The sequence below is a fragment of the Nothobranchius furzeri genome, chromosome 5 (assembly GCF_043380555.1).
Source record: "Nothobranchius furzeri strain GRZ-AD chromosome 5, NfurGRZ-RIMD1, whole genome shotgun sequence".
Lineage (NCBI taxonomy): Eukaryota > Metazoa > Chordata > Actinopteri > Cyprinodontiformes > Nothobranchiidae > Nothobranchius > Nothobranchius furzeri.
Genome location: NC_091745.1, coordinates 59,196,951 through 59,223,259, shown reverse-complemented (window position 1 = coordinate 59,223,259; position 26,309 = coordinate 59,196,951). Strand labels below are relative to the sequence as shown.

The 26,309-nt window shown below is 44.1% G+C and overlaps 3 protein-coding genes across 6 annotated transcripts in view; 2 read left to right on the top strand and 1 right to left on the bottom strand.

Moving 5' to 3' along the window:
• Positions 1-15,021, top strand: part of prr11 (proline rich 11) — a 16,575-nt gene extending 1,554 nt beyond the window's left edge. Inside the window, exons 2-9 of the mRNA XM_070550970.1 lie at positions 320-584; positions 10,757-10,905; positions 11,179-11,277; positions 11,391-11,535; positions 11,724-11,893; positions 12,403-12,584; positions 13,492-14,079; positions 14,927-15,021. Coding sequence (XP_070407071.1) covers positions 11,227-11,277; positions 11,391-11,535; positions 11,724-11,893; positions 12,403-12,584; positions 13,492-13,741 — 798 coding nt within the window. The 5' untranslated portion in view covers positions 320-584; positions 10,757-10,905; positions 11,179-11,226 and the 3' untranslated portion in view covers positions 13,742-14,079; positions 14,927-15,021. The remainder of the gene's footprint in view (positions 1-319; positions 585-10,756; positions 10,906-11,178; positions 11,278-11,390; positions 11,536-11,723; positions 11,894-12,402; positions 12,585-13,491; positions 14,080-14,926) is intronic.
• Positions 583-6,823, bottom strand: LOC129163400 (histidine N-acetyltransferase-like). Its single transcript, XM_070550971.1, has 4 exons — positions 5,620-6,823; positions 3,462-5,356; positions 3,262-3,381; positions 583-3,182 (listed from the first exon to the last, which is right to left on the bottom strand). Exons 2-4 carry the CDS (start codon positions 3,516-3,518, stop codon positions 2,889-2,891), a joined length of 471 nt encoding a protein of 156 aa, XP_070407072.1. The 5' UTR covers positions 3,519-5,356; positions 5,620-6,823; the 3' UTR covers positions 583-2,888.
• Positions 14,078-26,309, top strand: LOC107379023 (zinc transporter ZIP1). 4 transcript variants are annotated; one of them, XM_054740702.2, is made up of 7 exons: positions 14,078-15,021; positions 16,091-16,157; positions 16,375-19,998; positions 21,285-21,549; positions 24,133-24,263; positions 24,344-24,487; positions 24,626-26,309. In XM_054740702.2, the coding sequence occupies exons 4-7, from the start codon at positions 21,348-21,350 to the stop codon at positions 25,019-25,021; spliced, it is 873 nt and encodes a 290-aa protein (XP_054596677.1). In that variant the 5' UTR covers positions 14,078-15,021; positions 16,091-16,157; positions 16,375-19,998; positions 21,285-21,347; the 3' UTR covers positions 25,022-26,309. The 4 variants fall into 4 exon arrangements, with proteins under 4 accessions (XP_054596677.1, XP_070407065.1, XP_054596676.1 ...); XM_070550964.1 differs by having other exon boundaries at positions 14,078-15,011; positions 24,344-26,309; XM_054740701.2 differs by having other exon boundaries at positions 21,316-21,549; positions 24,344-26,309.

Sequence of the window (26,309 nt, the reverse complement as noted above, 5' to 3'; positions counted from 1 at the left end):
TGCTGATGTGGAGGTTCTAAGAAAAGCAACAATTTTTGTGTTTTTTTTTAATGTTCCTCATACATATGACATATGTATATATGTCGATGGTTCCTCAGCAATTCACTTTTCCGCTCACCTTAAGGGGTGGTCACAATCTTTCAACAATTAAAGAGATATTGTTTGGATGTGGATCGTTTGTGCTCTGCTTTGATTGGGCAATACTATGTCATTGAATATATATGTGTTGTTTACCGTGATTATTGGGGAGACATCTGTATGGTTAATGGGTGCGTCCCCTTGGGATCTCTGCCTATGTGTTTCATGTTTCTCCTGACAGATTCTGATCTTGTCTGGACCAATGTTTTAAGCCTGTCTGACTGAGGGGGTCCGGAGAAGCTGAATGATGCTGGCGGCAGGTGGAAGCTCCTCCTCAGCCCTCCAGTTCCGCGGGGGAGGAGTGGCACTGCCGGTAAACCCAGCTGATGTTCCGGCTCTGGAGATAAAACTGGGAGCTCTGGTGGTTCTGCTGTCCATCACTCTGGTGTTTGGATTTGCTCCACTCTGCATCGTCCGAGGGACGGGGCGCTGCAGCATCAACTCAGGTGGGTCCAAGTACCAGTGGGGGGAGGGGCTCTGATCTCATATCAGTTTCTGACCTGGTCTTAGACCTGTTTCTGACTTGATCACAGATTTGTTTCTGACCTGTATCTGACCTGGTCTCAGACCTGTTTCTGACCTGGTCTCAGGCCTGTTTCTGACCTTTATTTGACATGGTTTCAGACCTGTTTCTGATTTGATCTCAGACCTGTGTCTGACCTGGTCTCAGACCTTTATCTGACCTGGTTTCAGACCTGTTTCTGACCTGATCTCAGACCTGTTTCTGATCTGATCTCAGACCTGTATCTGACCTGATCACAGACCTGTTTCTGACCTGGTCTCAGACCTGTTTCTGACCTGGTCTCAGACCTGTTTCTGATCTGATCTCAGACCTGTATCTGACCTGGTCTCAGACCTGTTTCTGACCTGATCTCAGACCTGTTTCTGATCTGATCTCAGACCTGTTTCCGACCTGATCTCACATCTGTTTCTGACCTGGTCTCAGACCTCTTTCTGAGCTGTATTTGACCTGGTCTCAGACCTGTCTCTGACCTGATCTCAGACGTGTTTCTGATCTGATCTCAGACCTGTATCTGACCTGGTCTCAGACCTGTATCTGACCTGGTCTCAGACCTGTTTCTGACCTGGTCTCAGACCTGTTTCTGACCTGATCTCAGACCTGTTTCTGATCTGATCTCAGACCTGTTTCCGACCTGATCTCACATCTGTTTCTGACCTGGTCTCAGACCTCTTTCTGAGCTGTATTTGACCTGGTCTCAGACCTGTCTCTGACCTGATCTCAGACGTGTTTCTGATCTGATCTCAGACCTGTATCTGACCTGGTCTCAGACCTGTATCTGACCTGGTCTCAGACCTGTTTCTGACCTGATCTCAGACCTGTTTCTGATCTGATCTCAGACCTGTATCTGACCTGGTCTCAGACCTGTTTCTGACCTGATCTCAGACCTGTTTCTGATCTGATCTCAGACCTGTATCTGACCTGGTCTCAGACCTGTTTCTGACCTGATCTCAGACCTGTTTCTGATCTGATCTCAGACCTGTTTCCGACCTGATCTCACATCTGTTTCTGACTTGGTCTCAGACCTGTTTCTGAGCTGTATTTGACCTGGTCTCAGACCTGTTTCTGACCTAGTCTCAGAGCTATCTCTGACCTGATCTCAGACCTGTTTCTGACCTGATCACAGACCTGTTCTTAGAGCTGTTTCTGACCTGATCTCACATCTGTTTCTGACCTGGTCTCAGACCTGTTTCTGACCTGATCTCAGACCTGTTTCTGACCTGGTCTCAGACCTGTTTCTGACCTGGTCTCAGAGCTGTTTCTGACCTGATCTCAGACCTGTTTCTGACCTGATTGCAGACCTGTTCTCAGAGCTGTATTTGACCTGATCTTAGACCTGTTTCTGACCTAGTCTCAGACCTGGATCTGACCTGATCTCAGACCTGTTTCTGACCTGATCTCACATATGTTTCTGACCTGATCTCAGACCTGTTTCTGATCTGATCTCAGACCTGTTTCTGACCTGATCGCAGAACTGTTCTCAGAGCTATCTCTGACCTGATCTCAGACCTGTTTCTGACCTGATCACAGACCTGTTCTTAGAGCTGTTTCTGACCTGATCTCACATCTGTTTCTGACTGGTCTCAGACCTGTTTCTGACCTGATCTCAGACCTGTTTCTGACCTGGTCTCAGACCTGTTTCTGACCTGGTCTCAGAGCTGTTTCTGACCTGATCTCAGACCTGTTTCTGACCTGATCGCAGACCTGTTCTCAGAGCTGTTTCTGACCTGATCTTAGACCTGTTTCTGACCTAGTCTCAGACCTGTATCTGACCTGATCTCAGACCTGTTTCTGACCTGATCTCACATCTGTTTCTGACCTGATCTCAGACCTGTTTCTGATCTGATCTCAGACCTGTTTCTGACCTGATCGCAGAACTGTTCTCAGAGCTGTTTCTGACCTGATCTCACATCTAAACATTTACATCACAGCAACTCTACAAGAACACACTTAATATCTGCACCACATAAAGGACTCTGTTTAATTCTCACGCACTGAAAACGATCCACAAAGACACAAATGTTTTTTTAAAAAAATGTAAAATATATCAAGTCCAAGAGGCAGAGCTGGAAATTCCTGAACAAGCGGAAGGTTTAAATCTATCATTTGTGGAAAAAATGAATACTGTAGAAGGAGGAGCAGTACAAGAAATCTGTAGTATAAATACAATTTGTTTGTATTACTACCAACCACTAGAGGGCGTTTGTGTGCTCTGATGTCTGGTCCCTATCTAACTAGATAATTGGAGTGACTGGTTGGACCACCCCATACCTGAGTTGTCCTGCAGACTGAGACTCACCTCTTTAGCAACAAGTCTGTACTTAGACAGGATTCGTTCTGAAGGATGGTCTCCTCGGCTCATTCTGACAGCACAGACTTCTGGGTACTGACTGCGGACGTAGGAGGTCACATGACTGTGGAGGACGCCAGCGATGCCACTGCCTCTGAGGTCAGAAACCACCCTGCGACCCTGAAACACAACCGTCTGACCCCCATCCACGAGCAAGGCAGATTCCAGCGCCACCTGCAGGTCAAAGCAAGATTTCATCAGTAGATGAGGAAACCCTAGCCTACTAGACCCATCACCTATGTCCCGTCCTTACCACTCTGTCTTTCATCCAAGCCAAGAGGACGATCCGTCCAGGTTCCTTCAGCCAGCGGTGAAAGAAGGCAGGCAGGTAGTCCAGTCCGTTGTAGTCCTTTGAAGTGCAGATCTTCATGACCTGGATCCCAAACACAAGAGCAGAAAGTCAGAAATGTCTACATTCTCCTGGAGGAGAGACTTCTATAGCTACTGAAGGACCTGCTCATAGTCCTCCTCCTTAGCCAGACAGTAGACCAAACCAAAGGCGTCCCCCATTGCAGATGTCCAGATCTCCACTAAAGCAGCTGTTCTCGTCCTGGTCCACAGCAGATCCAACTAAGGTCCTGACAAACAGAACTCCACTCAGTTCTCTTTGTCCGAGTGGCACAAACCAGCGTGATGTCTGTGCAAAGGGGAATAAACAAATAAAATAAAAACAATCACTGACAAGAATGCGACCAGTCATTGCACCCATCTATTCATTGCAATCTTCTCTTCTCGTCCACAACCTTGTCACTTCCTGGACTGACTCCACCTCTTTGGGCTCCCCAGCACATCCCTCCAGAACCAGCACGTGTTGTTATTACAAACCACCCATCACAACACCCGCGCTCTGCAACAACTCCACTGGCTTCCCCTTAAACAGAGAATCTAAAATCTCCTCATCACTGTCAAAGCTCTTCATTAGCTTATCTGGCTCCATCTGATCTCATCCACACCTCCACTCCTGTCCGGTTCCTCTCTCTTCTGTTGTTGTGTTCTCACCACCGGGGGGCGCACGTCGCTGTTCACAGCTCTTCTGCAGCCTTCAGAGAGTACAGACGCTTTTTTCTCAGCTCCCTTATCGGCTTCCCCAAGGCTCTTGTCCTGTCTGCCTACAGAGCACTTCTCTGCATTTCTCCTGAAACCACTACTCTTTTTTGGAAATATGGACTTAATTAATTGGTCATTCAACGTGATTGACAAAATTTTCTCTACGATGAGAACGGAGAAGGGGGCTCCCACCTGTCCCGAGGGGACATTCGCATCGGGATATGCACTCGATTCTTGGGAGGTCTGGCGAATCGTGTGCCTCTCTCAGCTGTCCATCGAGGACGTGGAAGATTTGTGGATATTCGGCCTAATGATCACTGGATTTCTTCTGATTGGAGTGGGAGGATATCTGGTTTTCTGGAAATTTGGGAAGACGGGAGCGATTGGAGTGCGACCCGTACCCACGGAATGTGCCGCTCGTGCGGTGACCTCACAGACTGGGACGTTACTCGAGGTGAACCGTAAGCTGGACAATGTCCTTGCGGCGTTGCCTGTGTTAGTGCGCAAGATGGATTTGATCTCGGAGAGGGTCGCCGGACGATGCGGGGATGTGGAATGTAAAATTGGCTTCACTGGTGGACATGAATGACCACTTAGAGACTACAAGACGGAGAGGAAGACTATCTCTGTCTGCCCTAAACAAAGTCATGTTTATCCTTATCTGACGCCATAGCAGCCTCTCAAGGCTGCCTCAACACACCCCCACAAAAAGGAGGAATGCCGACAGATGCTGTGTCCCGACCTTCACCCTCTTCCTTCAGATTCTGCAGGAACTTCAATGTGCTCTCTGTTCCTTATCTCTCCCTCCCACCTGTTGGTCTGCAGCTGGTCGATGCGCCGCAGTGGCAGCTCCCATTGGAGGCTTCAGGATCCCGCCCACCCCCACCTCCCCATCGGACTCTGATGTTGTATACGTGCTGTCTGTGCTTCCATGTCGGGTGTTTTTTTGCATTAGAGTGCTACACCCTGCTGGTGTAACCCTGTTAATGCCTTTTTTCCCCTCCCTGAACTTTCCTCATGTAACACCCTTTTCATCTAACTATTGAGGTAGCGCGACTCATGTTGCGAATGACCGCAGTCACCAATTCTTGTTATGTGTCTTACCCACGTATGTCTGATCTTTGAATTGTGTGTGCTGAAACTGAATTTCATTTCTCTGTATGTCCTGCACATGTGGAGAATATGACAATAAATGACTTTGACTTTGACTTTGACTTTGACAGTCGTCCCAGACTCCGTGAAGATTTCTGCCTCGGTCCTGATTTCCCTGAAGCTCAGCGCTGCTGCTTTCCTCAACTTGCCTAGAAATCCAGACCGCATGTTCACATTTATGGGATGGCTTGACAACAAAAAATATTCCTATTTTAGTCCTAATCTGAAACATAAAATGCGTCTACAGTCACTTTAGCTGCACATTTGGGTCAGAATCAGTCTGACCTAAACACAATAAGTGAATATTAAAGTAATCTCATGAATAGATCTGTTATTATCTGCTGTAATAGATGCAGGGAAAACTAATCATCCTGTTGCTCTTCTCCATATGACGATAAAGTATTCTGATTACCGTCTTGTAGCGAGCCTGTCATCCGGGTGCCCGTAGGACTAATCCGGTCCGGACCTGAAACCGATTACAACCAAATGGAAAAGCAACAACTACTCGTAAAACTCTCGGCCATTAAACTTTGCTGCTTCGACACTGATGTCATCTCAACTGGTCACGTGGAACTAGCGTGGAAAAAATCCCTGATTTCTTGTTTTTTTATGTTCATTTTACATGTTTGTCACACTTTCGTGTTTCAGACCATCAAACAAATTTAAATATAAGTCAACAACAACATAAGTACACACAACCAGCTGTTTAAAGTTAATGTTATTAATGAGGAGAAAAGTCTACACGCCCCATCCTAATTCTTCTGGCCGGTGTGACCACGCCCACTGGGTGCCCCTGGAGACAGCTGCCTTCTCTACAGGTCACGTGATCCTAAATATCGTGCAAAGGGTCATTTATTTCAGTGATTCGTCTTAGACTGAGAGACCATCTTCAGTTGGGTGTGAAAGTTTGGGCAGTCTTGTTAATCTTCATGAGTTTCCTATAAATCGTTGGTTGTTATGAGATTTTCAGTTAAATGTAACATATAGGAAACACAGAGTGATGTTTGAGAAGTGAAACAAAGGTTTACAGAAAGCGTGCAATACATGTTTAAACAAAACTTGGCAGGTGCATACATTTGGGCACTGTTGTCATTTTATTTATTTATTCCAAAACCTGTAGAACAAATTATTGGAACTCAGAATTGGTTTGTTAAGCTCTGTGACCCTTGACCTCCGTACACAGGTAAATCCACTTATGAGAAAGAGTATTTAGAGTATTTAATTGTAAGTTTACCTCCTTTTTGAATATTCTCTAAAGAGTAGCAACATGTAGGTCTAAAAACAACTCTCACATGACCTGAAAACAAAGACTGATCATGGCTTAGGGGATAGTATCCAGCACGTTTTGGTTTTAACTCTGTTTCAACACACCTGATTTCACAGACACAGACAGACAGGAGCAAGGTGGAAAAGAGGAGGTTAGTGGAGAAACGTTTGAAAAAGTGGACGGTGACTGCGGCTAAGCCAAGCACAAGCGCCATCTTGTTACAGACCGGAAGCACCATGTACTGTTTAACCATAAAATTTAAATGTAATAGGGTAGAACCCAGTGCATTTAACATGACGCTGCATTTTTGAAAATGGGTTGAAATATAACATGTTGGTGGAGCTGGATTCCGACTATTGGAATGGTCCCCTCCCCTCAGCGTCAGCTTGGCGCATCTCTGATCGCAGCGGCGCCTGTCTGCTGCGCGGGCTGCCGGCTTGTGGAGCTCTCGGGAGACCTCTGTGTTCCACCCGGTTTTACCCAGCAGTCAGCCCGGCGTATCTCTGACTCAAAAGCTCCGGTGTTGTGCACAGTTAACTCCGGTTGTAGCTAGGTAGCTATCTCCGTTAGCTTAGCTCCCACCTCTGCGTTAGCTTTGGGTTAGCTTGTAGCTACATCGCTTCAGTTCATCATGTGTCGTCATTTGATCCCAGCCTTACAGCCCCACCCTCAGCTCCACCTCTTTTCCCTTTTTTGGAATTGTCTTGGCTTGACGGAACCTGTGACACAGTCAAAATGGCGGTGGTAGCCACCTCCCATTTTGGCACAAAAACTTTTAATTGGAGCCTGTGGACACAAATTGTCCAGTATATATATGTCGATGGTTGGCACACTGTCAACTGACACAGCCATATGGCTCCTTGAGAACACATCCGTTTTAGACGCAATGAACCTTTCTGCCTGTTGTGACCTGGAGACAATTCGAGACCGGACTGGTCGCACCGCAGTTAATCTATGAACTTCAGTGCCTTGAGGTCCACCAGACTTCCTGACATTCCGGATCTGACCGGGGATCTCCGATCAAGGTTTGTAGACACAACAGATTGCGTCTGATGTTGTTTTATTAATAATCAACTCTCTAGTTTATAGCAGACAACAAATTCTTTCACACCCAGAGTTCACAATCTCTTTCAGATACAAAGGTTCTGATACACATCTACTTTACACCACACCGCCTACAACTCACATTACATCACTGCATATACACTCCATCACTTCGTTATTCATAGCTTGTCGTGTATTATCATTAGTTTAGACAAGAATAAAATCCCTTTTAACAATACACTTGACTCTTCCTGAATTAACACGAAGTGTGTTTATGGTCCCTGAACAAGCAAAAACCCTAAACTATTCTGGTTAAACATTCAAAGATCAATCAGGTTTATATTTAATATTTAGATGGAATCATCACATCTTATTGGCCACGGTGGGCACGGCCTCCCTCTTCAAACGGAGGCACGCAGAATAACCCAGTTCAAACTCCATCATGTTGGCGAAGGAATCGTGGGTAAAATGCTGGTTGCAAACTACAGCACCAGGCGGGAGCTGACTGTTTTCCAGACACCGATTGCGCGCAATCAGTGGCGCCTAATTTCTAAGTCCAGTGGAAAGGAGTGCAACCCCACAGAGCCACCGAACCCACTACACTACACCTTCTCACCATACTAACACGATATGGAACACTAAACCCGAACTACTTTCCTAATAACACTAACAGCGAAACACTAACTAAACTACAATATCCAACAGCCAAGCTAACACTAAATAAGTATGTATAACACTAAAAGCTATGCTAAAGATTAGGATATGCTAATGCTATATGCTAACGCTGAACTACGGCTAACCTCCTACACTCGTTTGCAAATCCAACTCCCAGCTCGCCACAAGGCGTGGCCGAGACGCTCGATGCTTTTATAACTTTGACACAGAGCTGCTACGCAATACTCTACTGGTTTACGTAGTATCTTTCTCTTTAGCCATTGGCTAAAGTGTATTGATGTGACAGTGTGAGCGTCCTGTCACAATGTCCCGATTGATCATGCGCCCTGGCTACTGTGCCAAGCGGATGTCCCTTTGGCTGACTGGTTAGTGCGTATGACTCTCACCCAGGAGTTTGGGGATCAAATCCTGCCTGGGCCCTTGTGCATCCACCTTGCCACATTCAAAATGACTCAAACTCTATGTTTTAAGCTGAAGGTGGCACTATGCTGTGGTATTTAGGCAGAATTTTTAATTTTTAAAGAAAATGCACCAAAATGCTAAAATAATGAATACACACATTTAAACACTATTAGACACTCATTTATAAAGTTTATCAGAAAAAAAAGGTAATTTAGACGTTACTTGCTCTTTAAATTTGCAGTCGCTACGCTATAAAGTGTGATGCTACAACCCAATTAAAGTTGGATTATATGGAGTCTATTTTATGTCAATAAGGTCTCGCGAGAGCACGCACAATCACGAGAGGATAATTAAACGTCCGTGAAAGGACAAGTTCCCATCCACTAGCGCTCCAAATGTCCTCCGTGCGTGTTTTAAACTATCCGCGAGTGCGAAAAAGCACCTTGCACGTGTTTACAAAGACCCGAGAGCAGATTGTATCCAGTCACACACAGACAATTGTTCCTGTCACTCGTAAGTGTGGGTACTACGCGCGTGGAACTGTTAAAACACGCTCGCGCAGCCTGCTCTGCTCTCGAGTAGAAATTCCGCTCTATCGGACAAGTTTCACTTTTCACACTTTGGGGGGCGGGTTCCAAGGAGCCGCCTTCCCTAATGTGATTGGTCACTTTCAGACAGAGATCTTTACCACATTTTTTACCACAGTACTCGTTTACATGCAGAAAACGTATCCTCACAGAACAAGGCTATCCCAGCATGCTTTGCGCGCCGGCTGTGGTTTTTCAACAGGAAGAGAAAATGGGGAGAACTACGAAGTTTTAAACGTGTTTGTTTAAAAACTAGTGGTAGAAAACTAAAAAGCTTAAAGCGGTTCTGTTTATAGACAGTGTGTGTGTGTGTGTGTGTGTGTGTGTGTGTGTGTTTGTGTGTGTGTGTGTGTGTGTCTGTGCATGCATGATATCAATTTTAGCCTTGTTTATTTATTCTTTATTTAACCAGGAAGGTCCCTTTGAGATTAAAAACCTCATTTTCAAGGGAGTGCTGGGCAAGAGACTGAAAAAATTACAGTTATATTTGTTTTAGCTACACAGACATGTTATTTACAAGATTACAGAAGGCAGTTACAGTTATGGCTATCGTGGGTTTTGTGAACCAGGATATACACCTAGCTTATGAATGTTATCTTGTCTGTTACCTAAACATTTTTGGCCGGTCACACTAACTGATAGGGTAACACACGACATAAATAAGTTATATATGTTTTTAACCATCACTCTCTCCATTCATGCAGTCACGTGTGGTCTGGTGGTGGTCGGAGGAACCGGTGGCGCCTGTGCTCGGCAGCCTCGCCTCTGTCAGTGCGCCCTAGGGCAGCTGTGGCTACATTGTAGCTCATCACCATCAGTGTGTGAATGTGTGTGTGAATGGATGAATGATACACTGTAGTGTAAAGCGCTTTGGAGTCCTTACTCTGAGAGGTGCTATACAAGTGCGGGTCATTTATCATTTATCATGAGTAGGGAAGGCAGTCATCATGACTATTTAGACCAATAATGATATAGTAGGAAATCAATGTGTCCACTGACTGCCTGGTTTATGTTTGATTTCAACATGTTTATGGTCAAAATTGCTGAAATTTACCCGTTTCCTGATCAAATACTTAAGCCCAAGGGGAGGCGATGAACTAGCTACCTTGCTCTCACTCCTGCGCACATGGCAGGGCGCACGCGCCAAAGCCCCATTTCTATTGTGAGGCGCTGCGCCATCAGACTGGAGGCAGAGATGAACGCCTCTAGTCTCATTCTATCAATAGAAGCTTCGGGGATTGTGTATTTGTAAGTCTGACTCCAGTCCACTCCAGCCAGTGCCTCCCCAGTCCTGAACCTCACCGCACGTCACTGCATTCACAGCCAAGCTCTGTCAACCATGCTCACTTGTTTGATGGTGTGAGAAAAGTGGTAAATCTTTTACTCTGCATTTCCCACACCCTGTAACATTTTCCTAATTTTAACCTATTATATGTAAGTGTAGGCTCAATATTTTATAAATGAGAAAAAAATATGTTTATGGCTCCTCAATGCTTCTGTTTGGTTAAAGGGTGAAATGTTTTATCACAGTTACTCATCGTCTGTTTATTATACCAATAATCTTTTTCTCATAGACAACTACACTGACCTGTGCCAACAGAGGGAGGCTTTCATAAAGGGTGAGGACATCTGGAAAAGAGAGGAAGACAGGGGAGGAAAGAGGAAGATAAAGCCCAACAGCAGGTGGATGGACAATGAGGAAGAGAATCAACAATCAAAAAAGGTAAATTAATTGATTAAAAGATGTGGAAATGGACAGCTCTCAAATTAATTGAGTGCAATTGCATACAACACCTTAAATAAGTGACACTTTTACAAACTATGTTATGATAATATTCATATATTCCTATGAACTGCTTTGAAACCTTTATTTAAAAAACTTAAAAAGTTATTGTATCACTATACTCTGAGTATTCTAGTACTAAATATTTCCTTTTAGCACATGTATTATAATTTGCATCAATGCTCATATACTATAAACTCTGAAATTTTGCAGCAAAAATTTTAAACGGCATCCTGTCCTTCAAAAGAGGCTGCAGACCAAATGATTGAAGACTTGAAGAAGGATCTGATGGCAAGACAAAAAGATTTAGAGGTAATTTATCACATTTGAATGTTTACAAGCAGTAGTTGTAAACATGCTACTTGTGTCTGAAACACATGACACTAACATGTGTGTGTTTTGGTGTTGATTTCTGTGTCTTGCAGTCCCCAACCGAATATGAGGAGTTATCAGATGACGAGCTGCCATCCAGGAACTGGAGCAAGGCACAAAGGCAAATAAAGCCGTTAATAGCCGAGAATAAAAGGCTGAAAGAAGACAACTTTAAACACCCAATAGAAGCAATGAAAGGTATGTTTATATGATCAGTCTTTTCATGTAGAGACAAGATAACTAGATTAGGATTTTATTTATCTTAAAGTTGCACAAAAAATGACTGACTTTGTTTTTTTTTTTTGTATGGTTTGAGCGTTTGCTTAAATAGCAGACATGGGGCTTTAATGTTTTTAAATAATTATTTACATCTTCATTCTCAACAGAGCTTCCAGCAGTCGGGCAGAACTTACGAGACATATCTGAGCTATTGTCATTGATCTCAAGCAGTGCATCTGCCAGATCAACACTCGTGCAAACACCTGTACGAACACCAGCGAGATCAGAACTGCAACTTTCTGCACCCGCGTCTCCTCAGGTGGACTCTGCTGACTTGGTAATGCTTGTATTGCACTAGAATAGGGGTGGTGGTGTAAACTTTAGTTGTCACCATTTTCACACCTTCTGAATTTGTATGTATCAGGTTGAATAAAGTCTCTCGGAAAAAGTCCAAAAGTATAAATGTTTACAATGACACCGAGCAATCGTTTTATTCATAGAAGTAGGGGAAACATGAGTTTAGAGGTGAGGAGTCGGACTGCATGAAGAGGTGTAGGACAGTGAGGGACACATTTGTCCATGTTAAAAAGTCTGAAATACATAAACACAAAATGTAATACACTATCATTCACCAGGGACATGACTGTGGTGGCAGGAAACCACCAGATCATTATCATTATTATGAATTATTATAAAATATCAGAATACATCTGTTACATACATACTCAGATAGAATTGTCAACAGAGAGTGTGAAGTGTTTGGTTTTGAAAAAGTAATTTATTTTGGCAAGTCGGTCAAAATGTCTGACGATTTTGACTTTATCAGTGTGGCTAATTGTTTTGCAGGTGTCTCTTGTGTCAGGAGAGTCAAAGTCCCCAGACAGAAGCTCAACTCTCTGCGGACTTCAAGTCACTCAGTTTACATCGGAGACCTGGCAGTGCTCGTCTACGGCAGGGAAACGCTGTCCTGTGACCCCACCACCACCACCACCACCACCACCACCACCACCACTACCACACTTCCCACTGTAAGCCGCCGGCTTCATTTATGTTGATTTTAATTCCCTGCTTTCATTGGTCTCTTTATCTCTTGTTTTACCCATTTGTTTTCTACTTTAATGTTTTTACCTTTTCTTTCATCATGTACCGTGTTCAGCGCCTTGCCCCCCCCCCCCCCCCCCTCTGGTTTACACACTAATCTGTTAGCGCAGTAGACATGATGAAATGCTAAAGACTGGCTTCTTCAAAAGTTTCTTATAAGTTCCAAAGTGTGTAAACGGTCTTTCTGCCACCTAGCATGACAGAACTAAATCCTGGCTATTCCAGCTGCAGAAAATGGATCTCCTGCTTCTTTCGACTATTTTAACAGCCAATCTAAAGACAACTAGGCTACATCGGAGACCTGGCAGTCCTCGTCTACGGCAGGGAAACGCTGTCTTGTGACCCCCCACCCCCACCCCCACCACCACCACCACCACACTTCCCACTGGTTTACACACTTATCTGTTAGCCGCCGGCTTCATTTATGTTGATTTTAATTCCCTGCTTTCATTGGTCTCTTTATGTCTTGTTTTACCCATTTGTTTTCTACTTTAATGTTTTTACCTTTTATTTTCTCATGTACCGTGTTCAGTAAAAATGAACCACGCATGCGGACCCCCCCCCCCCCCCCCCCCCCCCCCCCCGCTGGCAGATCAAAGGCAGTAGGCATAATTTCAGCTAGCCAATCAGTTGGTAGTGTCGCCTCGGTCCCAGTCTGACCGCTGGGGAGGAGGTCTGAAAAAAGAGTTGCCTCGGCACCGAAAACGTGAATCTGACCTGTGTGCGAAGCCAAATTCTGGTGCCGTTCGGTAACTTTTGGGGCCGTGCCGACGCTACTGTGTAAGCGCCATAACAAAGTTTCATCCATCCATCCATTTTTGGCCACTTATCCAGGGTCAGGTCGCGGAGACAGTCGCCTAAACAGGGAGGCCAAGACTTTCCTCTCACCAGCCACTTGGGCCAGCTCTTTCGGGGGAATTCCCAAAGCGTTCCCTTCCCAGCCGAAGAGTCTCTCCTTCGGCTACATCACACATTGCACCCAACATCTTTGGCTCCTTTCACAAGTGGTGAGTCCAAGAAATGTATTGAACAGAAAGACAAGCTGAATTTACGCCCTTCTCTGTTATTGCAGCCAAACGTGTGAACTTACCTAAACAAATACGATGAAATGCTAAAAACTGGTTTCTTCATTAGCTTCCCTCCCACCCCCTCGCAATTTACTATAGTGGACAGCAAAGCATGCCCACGATGAAAAACAAGATTATAAACTTCTTTCGACTGTTTTAACAGCCCATCTAAAGTGCTGTAAATTAGCTATGGCTAAAAGCATCTTGCTACAAACATGTGAACGTGGTTTTACAATGTCCATGTTCCTGTATCTGTCTCTAAGTACATGCCATCAATGAATAATTGTGTTTGAAGGACTGATTTTAAAATTTTCGAACCCAGGGTTTAGAATGCCGGGCGTGATGCAGATTTAAGGTAAGTACTTCCTATGACTTGTATACCTTAATTTCATTGGTATTCCTTGTAAGTCTAAGCGTGGTTCATTTTTAACTTCACCCTTAGTTCTCCGAACAACGTTTGTTTGATAAGTTGACATGTTTTCTTCCTCTATGTCAGTCAATTCCTTTCTCAACGTCTTTTTCGCCGCTGAGTTTTGCTTGAGAGCTGAAAGCCTCGCTTTATCTAACCGTTTTAACTTTGAGTCTACATACTCTATTCTGTCAATCGCAGAGCAAGACTCCTCCTTAACATCTAATGGTAAATGCCGGTATTTTGCCAACAAATAGTCTTGGAACTGATTCTCTCTCTTTTTCTGTTCCTCTAGGTTTGACGAGCCTTCTTGATTTGAACACTTCAGGGCTTCCAGTTTGTTAATTTTTTGTTTATTTTGTGAGATAGCACCTAAAATCCAGTCCTTCTTACGACTAGGCATTTGGTTTAATTTCATAGGAGTTGCTCTTAACTCTAAGGTTGGTACTAATTTAATTTTTGAGAGACAGTCATCTAAAATCTTCTCCTCCAGGGCTTCGTTTTCATGTTGTAATTTGTAATTTTGCAGGACTTTATTTTCCTCTTCGAGTTCCCAAAGTAAATGCCCCTGTTTACTTAAATTACGCTTATGGGCTAAAATTGTATCTTTGGCATCTCTATTTACTAAAATTAAATCAAGATCATATTTTTCTAACTCCTCTTCATAAGTGTCCAGTTGCTCTAATTTCTCTGCAGCAGAACGCTCAGTCTCTCTTACAAAGCGCTCTTTCAAATCTTTGAGTTTTTGTTCCACATTAAATAAGTTTATTAACAATCTCTCCCTTTCTTTCAGTGGTTCTATATGAGGATGATGTAGGTTTTCCATGCTACCTGTTTGCTCTGAGGCGTGAACTGTGACTGATCCGACGCTGGTCAAGGTATATGACGGTAATGAAGTTTGAGGCTTTGTGACGTCATAAAGAGAGGCGCAGACGCTGTTCACGTGACGTGTGGAAGGGGGCGGGGCCAGGAGGGCTGCTCAATTAAGTGCAAGCGTTAAGTGCGCGTGCGCAGCCAAAACGACGCAGACGCTCGGTTGTTAAAGTTACCAGTCAGTGGCGCCAAAAGTGGGTATGCAGTGTATGCGACGCATAGGGGCACCGCGCTGGAGGGTGCGCTTAAGCATTGATGGGGGGGAAGGGCTTTTTTGTGTTGCATAGCTATTGTGCATGTGTAAATTAAATAATTATTAACAGAAGCAAGCGATTGGGCGCCCCACCGCAGCCCTGCCGCCCCACACTCACACACACACACACACAGAACGTGAACACTCTTGAGGAGTCCAGCGCGTGCGCCCGCGATTAAGCGCTGGGGCGCGAGTGTTTTCATTTGAATGATATCTACTGTCATCTGATCAGCTAGCTAGGTTAGCTAGAGATGGAAAGTCCGAAAAAAAGCTCTCCTGGGCACAAAAAAAACGGAAGAGGGAAAGGGAAAAATGATTTCGTAGGGATGAAAAAAAACCTTTCTAAGTGATTGAAAGACAGTAGGAGAGTCATCTCGCAAGAAGGCATTATTCCTATTAGCTCTATTAGCTGAAGCTGCTAGCCTGCCTCTAGTAAAATGACAGGTTACGGGTGTTCTGTATGGATCACAAGATCAGGGTTTTAATCTCACACAGGCTTCTGGGAGTAGTCGGATCTCCGTGAGAGCAGCGGGGGTGGTGGTGGTGAGGGGGAGGGGGGGGGGGTTGATTCAGCTAGATCTAATAAAAAATACGTAATAGATAATCACAAGAAAAATAAAGGAACCAGGGGTGGTTATTTAGTTTTTCTGACAGTAATCCTTTGTTTAATTGGATGTTGAGTGATAATACTGATAAATTATTGAATTGGGTGATGCACTTCAGATTTGCTCTTAAATTCCTGCAATTTTAAACTAAAACATAATGTTTTTATATGTAGTTTGAGTCTTGTATTTTTTAAATATTTCTAAATTCAAATTTCTTATTATTCAGATGTGCGGATGGAGAGAAAGAAGAAAAAGAGATATAAAGAATCAGAACAGAGATAGGAAGGCAACAGGTTGGTCTAATACTAGGTGGAAGTGAACACTCACTTAATACCAAGTGATCAGTTTTTAAATATTATTTATAATGATCAAGTGCATTTTCAAGAGTGGTAATTTATAGCTGTTAAATAATGCTTGAGACCATGACAGATACATATACTAGAATGGCCATTAAAAACCTGGAATTCTAGTATGATTAGAATTTTACTGACCATCTTTTTGTCCTTTAAGAAAAATAAGTGCAGGCAGACAAGGCAAGTCAATGACTACGGAGGAGAATGTGGAGCAGAGAGGTCTACATGATGAAGAAGAGGGACAGAAACAGAGAGATCCACATGATGAAGGAGAGAGAGAACATAGAGGTCTACACAAAGAAGAGGGAGAAGAACAAAGAGGTCAACATGATAAAGAGGAAGAGGAACAGAGAAGTGCAGAGGAGAGGGCTGGTGAAAGACCTTATTTAAAAGATCCATCTGAATGGCCTTCACCACATGAAATTGGGGACACATTGAGGCAGTACTTGGTTCAGAATGGCCCACCGAAATGTCCTGGTGGGCCATATCCAAGATCAGAGAAGAGTAAACGGTGTTTTTCCAAAGCACACTGTTTTCGTTTACTGTCCAATGGAGAGAAAGTGGAACGGGATTGGTTACTGTACTCCAAAAGTACTAAAAGTCTATTGTTTTGCTTGTAAGCTTTTTGGTGAAGCTAGAGTTGCTGACACACACCTTGTGACGGGTTATAACAACTGGCAGTGTCTTTCAAAAACCCTGATGCACCATGAAACTAGTGGTTATCACATAAATGCTTATCTGTGTCACGATCTGCTCCTGCCTCCCTCTGACTGTGACTCTCCCCTGCCTCCTGTTTAGTTTTTTGGTCTCACCTGCCTTTTGTTAACCTGCCCATGTGTTCCTGATTGTTTCCCTGTGTATTTATACCTCCCGTCTTGTATGTGTCAGTGTCGGATCATTGTTGTTTGTCGTGTTGTTCTTGTTGTATCCTGCCGTATCCTGCTATTAAATCCATTTTTATGTTATCCATGCCTGCATTCCTGCCTCCTGATCAGCTCCACCACACATGGTCCGACGCCACCCACACCACATCATGACAATCTGATGTGGAAAGAATTGGCATCTCGCTTACGCATAGGTGAAACTATTGATTGTGAATTACAGAGAGCCACGCCCGCTGAAAAGACACACTGGAGAAGTATTTTGACTCGAGTGATTGACTGCATACTCTTCCTTGCTGAAAGAAACTGCCGCTGAGGGGAAAAAATGCGCAGCTAGGAAATCCTAAAAATGGAAATTTTCTAGGTATCCATGAGCTCATCGCAAGGTATGATGTCACACTGGCAGAGCATCTTAGAAAAACTGCCTCCAAAAAAAAAACAAAAAAACACCGGATATCTGTCTTGGTGCACTCAGAATGAATTTTTGGATTCAATATCAGAATGTGTTTTAAGTAAAATTTGTGCCCAGATTAAAGCCTCCAAGTACTTTGCAGTGGAACTGGACTGCACTCCTGATATTTCAAAGCAAGAGCAGGCCTCAGTTATCATACGGTATATTCATACTGATGAGAAGAAGAATGTCAGTATTAATGAGTCTTTTGTGGGGTTCACGGCTGTGAAGGACACAACTGGGAAAGGCCTTGCAGACACACTGACAGGAGTGCTGGATAGTCTGGGGTTGGACTTGGCTAATTGTAGGGGCCAAAGCTATGACAGTGGCTCTAATATGAGAGGGATAAACAAGGGTGTCCAAGCTTTGATACAACAGAGATGTCCAGAGGCTCTGTTCAGTCCCTGCTGTAGCCACAGCCTGAACCTTTTGATGTGTGATGCAGCTTCATCTAATAGAGAGTATCCGACCTTCTTTGGCACTCTTCAAAGATTGTACACTATGTGTTCCTCTTCAGTGAAGAGGTGGCCATTCTCACAGAATTTGTTGACATCACACTGAAACCTCTGAGTGATACCAGGTGGGAAGCAAAGCTAGACTCAGTCAAAGCTGTATGTTTCCAGTTGGGGGGGATTCTAGATGCTCTATAAACTTGCAGAAGTGGCAGGAGACAGCAAAATTGTCTCAGAGGCAAAGTCACTGTCTGATGAGATTGTAAGGAGGGAGTTTCTTGTGTGCCTCCTCATTTGGTATGACTTATTGTCAGAGATGAACTTTGCAAGCAAGGCCCTACAGGCAGCAGATGTCTCAATTGACACAGCTATTAGCCTAATTGATTCTCTGAAAACGTTCTTACTCAATTATAGAGAAGAGGGCTACCAAAAGTCACTTGTAATTGCAAGCAGGATAGCAGTTGAAATGGATGCTTCTCCAGAATTCAAACAGAGATGTTTTAGGAAGCAAAAGAGTTTCCAAGATGACAATTCCAGCAATGCTCATCACGGAGAAGAACCCGAAATACACTTTAGGTGCACGGTTTTCAATGTCATTGTTGACACCATCCTGCAAGAGTTATCAGACAGGTTTTCCAATCTTTGGCTTGTGTCTGAGAAATTTAAATTCATCACTAAAACTGATCAGATGACAAAAACTGAGCTGGAAGAATCAGGATTTTTTGTTGTTGAAATTTAACGTTTCTACCAAGCACACTATGCTTTTTATATTTTACAATTGTCTTTAAAATAACATATAGTAAAACTAAATGTTTTAAATTCTCACATTTTCGGGGTGCTTCGGCACCCCCCAAAAAATGGCCTAAAAACGCTCATGCTAGTCAACCTTTTAGCCATTTACCGCCCCAGTCGGTGCGTCTGAAAAAGAGCAAATACACATGTCCAAGATGGATGGCTGAATGAACATGATCATGTTTTTTTTAAGCTTCAAATGTTTATTTGTTTGTTATTCTGCCAACGTTTATAAGAGATGTTATTCGGGTTAGAGGTCTGAAGGATTCTGGTTTGGACCAGAGAACCCAGGACTAGAAGATTTCTGTAGGTTCTGTTTTTCTGAAGGCGTACCTGAGCAGCAGACGAGCGCCCCATAGTGGTGATAACAGAATTCTGCTTCAACAATAATAATGCAGTCAACACGTTTCACATAACTTACAGTTCTTATCAACCCGTTTTATAAAATCAACTGGTTGCTTCATAATGAACTTTATATCAACATTCTCGAAATGAAACGACTAAATCCTTCAGCCTCAGAATAAAGATCATCTGGGTGTTTTTGCTGTAAGACTGAAGACATATGTTGATTCAGAACCAGCTGATGATGATGTTCAAACCTTCATCATCAGCTGAAAACTTTGGTCTGAATCATTTCATGTCTTTGACCTTTGACTCTTAAGTAAATATGTGATGAAGCGCGACTCCTACTTTAGCTGAAAGAAGTTAAACATACTTACACCGGAAACAAGGCCTGTGACCACCAAAATAAAAGCACACATTCAACTCATCAGTCTTCATTTGATAAATTCAGTTACAATTATATTTATTTTGGTTAACGTATCACATTGAGCTTCACTTTTCTGAGTCAAAATTCATTCTACGTAAGTTCATTCTGGGTGATTCTGTCAGATCAATAATAAACCAATTTATTTTAGATGTATTTTATTAATTGAACTGAGATGTGTTCGACTTTTTAATTGAACACGAAATAAATTTTTCTGGCGCGTGCATGTGTGTCACAAAGTTTCAAAAGGCATCTGCAGGTAATATTCATTTGCTGAAAAAAACAAAATTTGGAAAAGCTTTTAGTTTGAAGACAGGAAGTGCGTGGTGTTGTGGCTCGCGTGACAGCTGGCGGGATCAGCTGATGGGAACTGAATCAGAACTTCCCGGACAAACTCCCAGTAACGGGAAGAGGACTCACCGGGACGCGGCTGGAGCAGGTAGGCCACGTGTCTGGTCCTTCTCACCTGGCAAGTCTCGCCTCAGGTCCAACGTCGGGTCTCAGGGGCCTCGTGTCTTATCGATTCGCTTGATGTTTGTCGGAGGAGTTTCCAGATTAAAAGATCCCCTGGTTCTGATTCTGGGCGTAAAGTGGATCAATCGGTCCTCGTTGAAGCGTTTTTGTTTGAAACTTCTGGGTTTACTGGATGGAACTGGTTCTGCTGCTCTTTGTATTTGGGTCCAGGTGCAGATTCTGGGTCAGATCTAGAGGTTCTTCTGGTTTCTCTGACAGAATGTAGATAGTTCCCGTTAACATCCATCTGATCCATTCCACAGATCTTGTCCTGGTCCGGGTTCTCCTCCAGAGATGCTCTGATGACGAGAACACCTGTCTGCCCAACAAAGTCAGGGATCAGAGGTCATGGCGGACAAGTTTAAACATGTTCCCTGATCCTTTAAATAACTAAGCTTTTCCAGATTTCATGAGTAGTTCCTGATGTTCTCTCTAGAGGAAGAACCTGTGAATCCTTGAACTGGATCCTCAGAGGCTCAGACTGGATTTACTGTAAAATTTCAGAAAGCAAATCTTTTTGGGGGATATGTAAAAAAATGTCTCTTGCAGGGTGGGCCTCCAGCATGTTAACCAACATTATGTACCATTACATAAACAAAGATAAAGTACCACAGCAGTAGTACTACAGTACTACAACATCTATGTAAACGTTTCACAATAAAGAGAGAGAACATCATCTAAAAATAAAGTCACATGATGTGGAAGCATTTAAAGAAAACATAATTTTTCTATGAAAATATTAATATTAAATATGAAAGTTATCTGGCTAATCGAACCATCCTGAGGTGACTATAAATGAAATCTGTTGATTTAGCTGTGATCGGACCTGAACCAGGATGGAGATCTGTCACTTAAAACTAACTTCAGCATGGTTTCCTTTTTGCTTTTCACAGTGCTGATGTGGAGGTTCTAAGAAAAGCAACAATTTTTGTGTTTTTTTTTAATGTTCCTCATACATATGACATATGTATATATGTCGATGGTTCCTCAGCAATTCACTTTTCCGCTCACCTTAAGGGGTGGTCACAATCTTTCAACAATTAAAGAGATATCGTTTGGATGTGGATCGTTTGTGCTCTGCTTTGATTGGGCAATACTATGTCATTGAATATATATGTGTTGTTTACCGTGATTATTGGGGAGACATCTGTATGGTTAATGGATGCGTCCCCTTGGGATCTCTGCCTATGTGTTTCATGTTTCTCCTGACAGATTCTGATCTTGTCTGGACCAATGTTTTAAGCCTGTCTGACTGAGGGGGTCCGGAGAAGCTGAATGATGCTGGCGGCAGGTGGAAGCTCCTCCTCAGCCCTCCAGTTCCGCGGGGGAGCAGTGGCACTGCCGGTAAACCCAGCTGATGTTCCGGCTCTGGAGATAAAACTGGGAGCTCTGGTGGTTCTGCTGTCCATCACTCTGGTGTTTGGATTTGCTCCACTCTGCATCGTCCGAGGGACGGGGCGCTGCAGCATCAACTCAGGTGGGTCCAAGTACCAGTGGGGGGAGGGGCTCTGATCTCATATCAGTTTCTGACCTGGTCTTAGACCTGTTTCTGACCTGATCACAGATTTGTTTCTGACCTGTATTTGACATGGTCTCAGACCTGTTTCTGACCTGATCTCAGACCTGTATCTGACCTGGTCTCAGACCTGTTTCTGACCTGGTCTCAGGCCTGTTTCTGACCTGTATTTGACATGGTCTCAGACCTGTTTCTGATCTGATCTCAGACCTGTATCTGACCTGGTCTCAGACCTGTTTCTGATTTGATCTCAGAACTGTGTCTGACCTGGTCTCAGACCTTTATCTGACCTGGTCTCAGACCTGTATCTGACCTGGTCTCAGACCTGTTTCTGACCTGGTCTCAGACCTGTTTCTGACCTGATCTCAGACCTGTTTCTGATCTGATCTCAGACCTGTTTCCGACCTGATCTCACATCTGTTTCTGACCTGGTCTCAGACCTCTTTCTGAGCTGTATTTGACCTGGTCTCAGACCTGTCTCTGACCTGATCTCAGACGTGTTTCTGATCTGATCTCAGACCTGTATCTGACCTGGTCTCAGACCTGTTTCTGACCTGATCTCAGACCTGTTTCTGATCTGATCTCAGACCTGTATCTGACCTGGTCTCAGACCTGTTTCTGACCTGGTCTCAGACCTGTTTCTGACCTGATCTCAGACCTGTTTCTGATCTGATCTCAGACCTGTTTCCGACCTGATCTCACATCTGTTTCTGACTTGGTCTCAGACCTGTTCTTAGAGCTGTTTCTGACCTGATCTCACATCTGTTTCTGACCTGGTCTCAGACCTGTTTCTGATCTGATCTCAGACTTGTTTCTGACCTGATCGCAGACCTGGTCTCAGAGTTGTCTCTGACCTGATCTCAGACCTGTTTCTGATCTGATCTCAGACCTGTTTCTGACCTGATCTCACATCTGTTTCTGACCTGGTCTCAGACCTGTTTCTGAGCTGTATTTGACCTGGTCCCAGACCTGTTTCTGACCTGGTCTCAGAGCTGTCTCTGACCTGATCTCAGACCTGTTTCTGACCTGATCACAGACCTGTTCTTAGAGCTGTTTCTGACCTGATCTCACATCTGTTTCTGACCTGGTCTCAGACCTGTTTCTGACCTGATCTCAGACCTGTTTCTGACCTGGTCTCAGACCTGTTTCTGACCTGGTCTCAGAGCTGTTTCTGACCTGATCTCAGACCTGTTTCTGACCTGATCGCAGACCTGTTCTCAGAGTTGTCTCTGACCTGATCTCAGACCTGTTTCTGATCTGATCTCAGACCTGTTTCTGACCTGATCTCACATCTGTTTCTGACCTGGTCTCAGACCTGTTTCTGAGCTGTATTTGACCTGGTCCCAGACCTGTTTCTGACCTGGTCTCAGAGCTGTCTCTGACCTGATCTCAGACCTGTTTCTGACCTGATCACAGACCTGTTCTTAGAGCTGTTTCTGACCTGATCTCACATCTGTTTCTGACCTGATCTTAGACCTGTTTCTGACCTAGTCTCAGACCTGTATCTGACCTGATCTCAGACCTGTTTCTGATCTGATCTCAGACCTGTTTCTGACCTGATCGCAGAACTGTTCTCAGAGCTGTTTCTGACCTGATCTCACATCTGTTTCTGACCTGGTCTTAGACCTGTTTCTGACCTAGTCTCAGACCTGTATCTGACCTGATCTCAGACCTGTTTCTGACCTGATCTCACATCTGTTTCTAACTTGGTCTCAAACCTGTTTCTGAGCTGTATTTGACCAGGTCTCAGACCTGTTTCTGACCTGGTCTCAGATCTATCTCTGACCTGATCTCAGACCTGTTTCTGACCTGATCACAGACCTGTTCTTAGAGCTGTTTCTGACCTGATCTCACATCTGTTTCTGATCTGATCTCAGACCTGTTTCTGATCTGATCTCAGACCTGTTTCTGACCTGATCGCAGACCTGTTTCTGACCTGATCGCAGACCTGGTCTCAGAGTTGTCTCTGACCTGATCACAGATCTGTTCTTAGAGCTGTTTCTGACCTGATCTCACATCTGTTTCTGACTTGGTCTCAAACCTGTTTCTGAGCTGTATTTATCCAGGTCTCAGACCTGTTTCTGACCTGGTCTCAGAGCTGTCTCTGACCTGATCTCAGACCTGTTTCTGACCTGATCACAGACCTGTTCTTAGAGCTGTTTCTGACCTGATCTCACATCTGTTTCTGACCTGGTCTCAGACCTGTTTCTGATCTGATCTCAGACTTGTTTCTGACCTGATCGCAGACCTGGTCTCAGAGTTGTCTCTGACCTGATCTCAGACCTGTTTCTGATCTGATCTCAGACCTGTTTCTGACCTGATCTCACATCTGTTTCTGACTTGGTCTCAGACCTGTTTCTGAGCTGTATTTGACCTGGTCTCAGACCTGTTCCTGACCTGATCGCAGACCTGCTCTCAGACCTGTATCTGACCTGTTCTCAGACCTGTATCTGACCTGATCTCAGGCCTGTATCTGACCTGATCACAGACCTATATCTGAATTCTGCTCTTATCTCAGATCAGTTTTCTGCTCACCTGTTGCAGATGTCCGCCGCAGGCTGCTCAGCCTGATCAGCTGTTTTGCCGGAGGCGTCTTCTTGGCCACCTGCCTGTTGGACCTCCTGCCAGACTTCCTGCAAGGAATCAGGGAAGCCTTCATTAGTGCTGGGATCAAAGTAGGGCTTTTCTTCTCACCTCTTTTGGGGCTTGGACACTTAGGGAACTTGGACTTTAACAGCCTCTCTTCCTTTTGCAGCTCCAGTTCCCTCTGCCAGAGTTCATCGTAGCTATGGGTTTCTTCCTGGTTCTGGTTCTGGAGCAGATTGTTCTGGCCTTTAAGGATCAGCCCTCCTCTCACCATGAGGAACGTCGGGCTCTTATGGCGGATTCAAGTGTCCAGGTAAATGACGGGGCAGCTCATCACCACCGCAGGGAGTCAGCGGATTCCGAAGGCCACTTCCATGCAGATCTGGGCTCTCAGTCGGTGTTGCGAGCCTTCATCCTGGTCTTTTCATTGTCTCTGCATTCGGTGTTTGAGGGTTTGGCAGTGGGGCTGCTGGAGGATGGCGAGGAGGTTCTGGAAATCTGTCTGGCCCTAATGATCCACAAGAGCATCATTGCCTTCAGCCTGAGCTTCAAGCTGACTCAGGGCCGGTTGCGACGCTCTGCCGTGTTTGGCTGCCTCCTGCTGTTTGCCATCATGTCGCCGTTGGGCATCGCTCTAGGCATCGGCCTCACCGAGACCAAGACTTCACCGCAGCATCAGCTGGCCCGCTGCTCACTGGAGGGGATGGCCACCGGAACATTCATCTACATCACCTTCATGGAGATCCTGCCGCACGAGCTCGCGTCCTCCAGCAACCGCATCCTGAAGGTGGCCATGATGCTGCTTGGATTTGCCTTGGTCACTGGAGTCCTCTTCATCAAGCTGTAACCATGGCAACGTAGATGGGACCGCTCACATTCCAGCTTAAACTGTTCCTTTAATTCTTATTTAAACTGATCTGATATTATTATTGGTTCATGAGGCAGACACACTCACATTGGAATTGCCATCAATCAACTGCTTCACTGTTTATAAAAGGTCTAAACAGCTGATGAACCCTTTTCCACACCTGGAACCCCTTAGGCCCAGCATCGCCACCTGCTCGAAGCGAGAAGTCACTCAGAAAACATCCTAAAAAAGATCAAAATATTAAATCAATTAAGAGAACACAAAAAAAAAAATAGAGACAGAAAGAAAATGTTCATTTTTAATATTTATCTTTCCATCTTTTGGTTTCTACCTGATCCTACTGAAACTGAATGGTTTGCATCACTGTAGAAAAGCTTTAAGTGAAATTAGTTCACAGTTTGTTTTTGCTTTTGATTTATAGAAATATTCCACTTGAACCTTTTTGGTTAATCTAGTTATGTGTTTGACATCTTATCAGTGAGAACTCCATTTTGTAAATGCTAACTACATTTGTGTTTATAACTGTATCGTTGATACCTTTATTGATTTATTAACAAGTGAAACTATCAAATATAATTTTAAATAACTCTTTCTTATATTTATTCGATCGAGCAGGTGTTGATAAAACTTTCAATTCAACTACATTTCTTGATTTATTTAATTTAAATTGTTATTAACCATAACTCCAAAGCCGGACCGAAACAGTCACCATCTGGATTTAACTAAGCAAAAAGGTAGGAGCCTAATTAACTCAACTAATGCAACGAGCTGAAACAACCATGTCATACACACGCCCTGTGGACTGTCTGTCTATCCATTGATCCAGAGAAACCAGTGAAAACCCACACAACTGCCCACAGAAAGGCCTGCTTCACTTTAAAGAAAAGACAAACACTCGAGATCTGGCTGCATATATGCTGTTGTGAGTTGTTTTGTTCATAACAAGTTACTTGCCGGGTTGGAGACTCCTCACTGAGTTTCTACAGTATGTCTATCAGAGGAGGGAACGTTTCTACTGAGCTTCTGTCTGATTTCTGCTGCTGGGCTCGACACCAGATTCTGAATTATTTCTGCAGTGGCTGGACGCCGCCGCCAGAGGGCGTGCGGTATCGACTCCAAGCAACCAAAGCTCGTTTAATAACATGATGCTTCACTTTGAGTCGCTTATTAATCCATAAAACAACAAAACCTGTTACCATAGAAACCATCTGGCACTTTTATTGAATGTTTATCAAATAAAACCTGAAATTTTAAAGACATAAAAAAA